The following is a 6349-nucleotide window of genomic DNA, read 5'->3' on the forward strand; positions in this document are numbered from 1 at the left end:
GTACATCGTTAGGAAAGGGGGGTGAAGCCCATGCTACTCGTAGGTATTGCACGGGGGGAAAATGGAGGAGAGGACAAGAAGAGGATGAGAGTGTAGTAAGGGAAGAGGGAAATGTAAAGTGAATAGGAAAGTTTGGAAAAAAGTGGGCGTCTGGCATCGCAATTGTTTACAAAAGTAGTACAAATACAAGCATAATACAAGCATAGTATAAACATGATACAATTGAAATAAACAGAATATATAGGTGCCACGATATTAAGAACAGAGTAAAACATTACAAACAGTACAGAACAAATATGGAATGCAGAGTATCACGTTACAAAGTACAATACAAAATAATATGAAGTATAAAAATGTCAAAAAAAATACAGAGTAAGATACCAAGAATTTTAACATAAATTGCTAGTACAGAATAGAGAACAGGATGTTAAATACATTGTGTCGAGAACGTCGGTGGTACAGGTAACAAATAGTGTAGGCAATATATTAGTACAAAATACAATGCTTAGGGGTACAAACTAAGAATACACACAAAAGGAGAAACACACGTAAGTACAATATGTACATAGATGAAGGGCCTGCCGAACTTGGAGCTGACGTCCCCTGGGATGAGCCTACTGATGAAAGTCTGTCATCGTTGGAGGAATTTACCTGTTGGGGACTTGGCGGGTTGACTGTTGCAGCTGGGGAATGTTACTTACAAAGTTTGTGAGGCACACAAAAAGTTTCTTGTTGTCGATGAAATCTTGGAGACGACAGGGCCAATGAAGACCCTCAAGTAGTGCCGTATCCCGAAGCTGCTTCCGATGGGCTGCAAGATCCACGCACGCAAAGATGAGGTGGTAAGGATCGTCTTCCTCCCCCATCCCACAGCCGCAGAGCCCATCCCCCTTGCCGAGAAACCTCAGCAGGTAGGAACCGAAGTTACCATGGGCCGACAGCAGCTGGGTGAGGGAATGGCTCGAGAGGAAGTGTCGGTTGTTAAGTCTGCTGTTGACATTCGGGATGAAGTCATGAGTCACCCTCCCCGTAGTACTGGAGTCCCAATCTTTTTGCCAGAGTCCAATGAGAGTCTTTTGGATAAAAGTCGAGATGCAAGAGACAGGGATAGCCTCGTAACTGTAGCTGTTGGCAATGTTGTTGGCTTTCTTGGCAACCAAGTCAGCCCGATCATTACCCGGCACCCCAGAGTGCCCCCGAACCCAGTAGAAATTTAGCTTTGAATAGCTGTTAATGTCCTTAATGAGCTGCAGGCTTTCTTCAACAATCGGCAGTTTTCTGTTTTCTTTCTGTAGTTGGTAGAGGGCTGTCCGGCTATCACTGATAATATTGATGGTCACCTTTCTAAAGTTATCTCTGTTGCCGTTGATGTAACGGAGGGCGCGTAGGATCGCGTACGACTCCGCTTGAGCGATGGAACAATGAGGCTTGAGACTGTAGGCCGCTTGCCAGTGCAGCGTCCTGTGCGGGTCCACCAGGACCACCGAAGCCCCCACCTTGGTGTTAGTCTTGGAGCCGTCAGTATAAAAGTTGACCCCGTATTTCGGGGTGACAGGATTGATATAGATGTTGCTGTCCATGGTACAGGCGGGGTGTGGATCCTTAGGGCTGTTAATACGGTCAATACCGTTCGTGGTAATATCTCTGTTGATGTGGTCTAAAGAGTCAGAGAGCTTCAATTTGGTGAGGAGGTTTTGCCTCTGGGTGGGCATGGACCCATCCTTCTCCAGGAGCAGGAGAGACTTCTTGATAAATTTCCCCAGAGCCACGAGATGGACTGGGAAAAGCCCAGCGATGGCCAAGAGGGCGTCGGTGGAAGTGGTACGGTATGCCTTAGTAATAGCAATCAGGGCGGCCCTCTGGGCCGAAAGAAGCTTACGCCTATGGTGCACCTTAAGGGTGGTGTACCCCCATTCTTCGGCTCCATAAGTGAGAATGGGTTCAATTACTGCCCTGTAGATAAGAGCACTGTTTTTTGGGCTTAACCCCCAGGTGTTCCGAGCGATGCTGCGGAGGGTGTTGCTGACTCTGACGGCTTTGTTATAGACACAGTGAATATGGTCAGTCCACGTAAGCTTGGGGTCAAGGGTAAGCCCCAAATACTGAAGGGTGTCCACACATTTAATTCTGCAACCCCCGATCTTGATGGTGGGTTTCTTCTTAAGGATGTTTTCTTTAGGAAAGACCATGCAGCTACTTTTTCTTTTGTTAACTATCAACTTGTGATTAGTGCTCCAACTTTCAATTCTTTCCAGGAACTGGTTGGCGTAACTCTGAAGCACCTCCTGGTTTTGATGCGAGAACAGCACTACGGTGTCGTCCGCATAGCCCTGAATATAGGGACTCCCCTCGGACTGAGAACTATCAGTAAGTTCAAGGAGGCTGTCGTACAGGATCGTCCAGAGGAGCGGCCCAGATTTAGAGCCCTGGGGGCAGCCCCGGTTGATGAAAGTGCAGTAAAGGGTGTGACCCTGATTGGTGGCCCACACGTGCCTGTCAGTAAGATAACTCCGGACGAGATTATAGAGGTTTTGTGGGCAGTTGTCCTTGCCCAGCTTGTACAGGATAGCCGGCCACCAGGCGTGATTGAATGCACCTTTATAGTCTATAGACACCATAAGGGTGTGCTTACCATTCTGTCTGGCAGTCCGAATGTAGTTGAGGACTTTTTCTACAGCGTGATGTGTGGACCTGTGCCTCCTGAACCCGAATTGGGCCTCGTGGAGAGCATTGCGGGATTCCAGATGGTGAAGGATCCTATTTCCCATTAGGGAGTCAAGGACCTTACCAAGAACAGAGAGCAGGGAAATGGGGCGGAAGTCGGAGACTTCAGCAGGAGTGTTGTCTTCTTCTTAGGAATGAGCCTGACATCCGCCTCTTTCCAGTCCCTGGGAAAATACCCCTGGCTAAGGCAGGAATTGAACAACACCAAAAAGGTTGTAGGAATTGCCTGATAGGCATGCTGGGCCATGTTCGTGTTAATGGTGTCCATCCCCGGTGCTTTCTTTTTCTTTAGTTGGTAAAATTCTTTCTTGATCTCTCGGGGGTTGAAGGGGCAATCCATAGTGTCACTCTGATAGTTATTCCCAAACTCTCTGATGAGGCGCTGCTTGTCGCTGTCCTCCGCTGGTTCATCCTTTGGGAACAATTCATCAAAAATAGCCCTGTAGGTGTCGTGTGGGTTGTTGGTGTAACCATCCGGGGTCCTGATGGTGTCCGGAATGCCGAGAGTTTTGCGCTGTTTAAAAATGGCGTAGAACGGGATGTCCCAAGGGCTCTTTTTTCCAATCTCGGTGCACAAATTCCTCCACGAAGCAGACCTGGCCCTGTTGATCATGGTCTTATACTCCCTAAAAAGGACAAGATAGTTTTCCTTGTGTGTTTGCTTGGAAATGGGGTCCGTGCAGCGTTGGAATATTTTCCTGGCCCTCCGGACCCTTCTCCGCTTGTCAGAGAGCTGTTGATTCCACCACGGAGCCGAGGGCCGCTTTATCTTGATTTTGGTAGAAAGGAAGAAGGCCTGCTTAATGGTGTTATGAAGGTGCCGAACCACTAAATCAATTTTCTTGGTGGAGTCCAAGTTACGAAGGTCACTCGGGTCCCACAAGAGTTTGACAAACTCCTCGAAGCTGCCCCAGTCAGTTTGGTTAACAATAGTCAGATTTTTCTTACACTGTTTGTAGTCCACCCTCGTGAGAATATAGGCATGGTCGCTCGTTGAGGTGCAGTCCATAGTGTAGCAGTCAGTGTTCAAATGAGCGAGAGAACTATTGCCGAGGACGAGATCCACCCAGCTTTCTCCGTGGCTATTGGAGAAGGTGGGGAGACTGCTCGAGTTTAGGGAGACAAGATCCAGCTCAGCCATGAGACCGATGACATTCCGACCCCTCGGGTCCTCCAAGGGGCTATGCCAGATGGGCGACTTCGCGTTGAAGTCCCCACACACCAACTTGGGGCCCGGAGGGAGCCCCTGGTAGATCTCCTTTATGTCCTGCAGGATAGGGGCAATGTCCTCAGAAGGAGGACAGTAGGCATTGATAATGTGCAAGCATGAGGCACTGAGGTCCACACTGATGGTGGTGATGTATGAAGTGCAACCCTGGGCGAGGACTTGGCAGTTTACGTTCCTGTTGTAGATAGCGAAGCCCGTGAGGATAGCTTCCTCGAGCCCGCTGCCCGTCAGGGTGTGTCCCCTACCAAGCAGGGCAACCCTCCCTTTACGGGTGTAAGGTTCCTGGTACACTAGAATATCGATGTCGTGATCTGCCACCATTTGAACTGTGGCTGAGGCCGCCGCTTTACATTTCTGTAAATTGATTTGCAGAATGTTTAGCCGATCCTTGCTACACTTGTCATTGTCGTTGAACATAACGACAAGAGAAGAGCCGTTTACAGAGAGAGAAGCCGAGCTAGTCATATTGGGTCTTGTTAATCTGTATTAGCTTATGCCGTTTCAGTCTCGGGCAACTTCTGTCAAACGCATTGTGATCAATATCCACTTTATTGTGGTCAGGGACTTCTTTGTTGTGAAGATGACAGTTGATACACTTCGGATCCCTAGACAGATATGGGCATTCCCTAAATTTATGCCGTTTGGCACAGTGGCTGCAGCGTTGCCTCTCCTCGCATCTGTAGGACGTGTGCCCGAAACCGCAGCAGTTGAAACACCTGATTACTGGTAGATAATCGTCGACTCTGAGAGACAATCACCCCACGAAGATACGACCGCTCTCCATGACGGCGTTCCTGATGCTTGGGGGAACCGTCATTATAACATGTTTGGCCTCAGTCTCCCCCCGTGGGTTGAAGCTACGGTCGACTTTGGCATGTTCAAGGCATTCCTCTTTTGTCAGAGACGCATTGAAGCTGGAATTTTGTTCGTAAATATTTTCTAAGAGGGATTGGACTTCAATAACTTGGGGCACATTAATTATAATTATCTTGGGCTTTCTCTTACTTTTTTGGGTGGTCTTTAGTCTGTGTTTAAGAACCGCACTATCCTGTATTGCCGTTTGCAGTTTGTCGATATCACTTCTATCCGTGGTCTTAATGTCGAGAGCCCCACTTGGAAGGGGGCGGACTTGAAGAATTTTTACACCCAGCAACTTTGGCTTAATATTGGCCTGAAGGAGGTCCATTATTTCCTCCGGAATGAGTTCCTTACCCTCCTGGTCGGGAATCGCCGATACCGTAAGACAGTGGTCGGTTTTATTGGGGTCCATCGAGCCACCCCTGTTCACTGAATTGGCCGCGATTAGTTTAGCAGTAGCACTCCTAGGACGAGTGTTCCGTTTGGCCATTTCCGAGTAAGAAACGCGGTGTTCCGTAGTGCGGGGAGAGGAGTGGAGTTTGGCCGCTTCCCTAAGGGCAAGGACCATCCCGAAGATTTGGTTGGCGACCGCGTGAAGCTGCACGGCCGCTTCCCGAGCCCGAGTACGGTCGGCCACCTTGATCGTACAGTTGCTTTCCATAGGAATGGCACTGAGGATAGACTCCAAACAGTTATTAGCAGCAGAGATGAGCTCCTCCTCAGCGAAGCTGGTATTCAGCGGGTCACCCATGTTGGACAGCCAAACGCACCACCAAAAAGCAAAGCTGGAAGAGCGAAACCGAAACAAACAAAAGCGCACCTAATAGAAAACCCCACTAAAAGACAGAGGGTAAAACGACGGATCAGACGATATATAACACGAATGTGTGCGAGGCGCGAGTCCCGGGAAAAACGACAGCAACCACGCCGAAAATGGCCGACAAAAGGAGCCGACCCGGCCACGTGCAGAGGTCAGCGACCTTTGGTTTCTTTGTTAGGAGCGAAAACAAAATCGCTCATAAAACGAAAACCAGAAGGCCGAGACTGCCGAAATATACAGCACAGGAAGGTAATAAACCAAGGATGGAAATGCCCGACCTTGAAGAAAACCGGCGGCCCGAGAAGCCCGCACGGCGGCCCAAAACGAAAACAACAGCGGTCTCAATAAAAGCGGAACGAGGAAGTCTGATTTCGTAAAACCAACGACAACGGATAAAAGAGCAATAAAAGCGAGTAGAATGATTATAGTAGGAAAAAACTTACTGACGGAATTCGGCCGGAAAAAGCGACCGGAAGTCCTAAACTTTCCGGGTGTCGTAACTTCCTAAACGGTTGGATCCGATTTAAAAAAAAAGAAGACATCAATCGAAAGCTGGTGATGAGACGAATCCAAAAATATATATTAATCCACGGATTGAATAAGAAAAACGGCGATGTTGCAATGAGAAACGGGAGACCCTACACACACACAAACATATAGCAATCGCGACCATTGCGCCCTCTCACTAAATAATACAGGTACAGATCCCACACAACGAC

At 48.5% G+C, this 6349-nt stretch overlaps 1 protein-coding gene across 1 annotated transcript; it reads right to left on the reverse strand.

The window, feature by feature from the left end:
• Positions 1–651: 651 nt before the first annotated feature.
• LOC136970572 (uncharacterized) lies at positions 652–2768 on the reverse strand (the record flags this gene model as incomplete). The annotated part of the gene is made up of 1 exon (XM_067265021.1): positions 652–2768. A coding segment is annotated over exon 1 (2117 nt), but the record flags the coding sequence as incomplete, so codon positions are not given.
• Between the last annotated feature and the right edge of the window lie 3581 nt (positions 2769–6349).

The sequence above is a fragment of the Centruroides vittatus genome, unplaced genomic scaffold (assembly GCF_030686945.1).
Source record: "Centruroides vittatus isolate TY-2023 unplaced genomic scaffold, ASM3068694v2 contig_2028, whole genome shotgun sequence".
In the NCBI taxonomy this organism is placed as follows: Eukaryota; Metazoa; Arthropoda; class Arachnida; order Scorpiones; family Buthidae; genus Centruroides; species Centruroides vittatus.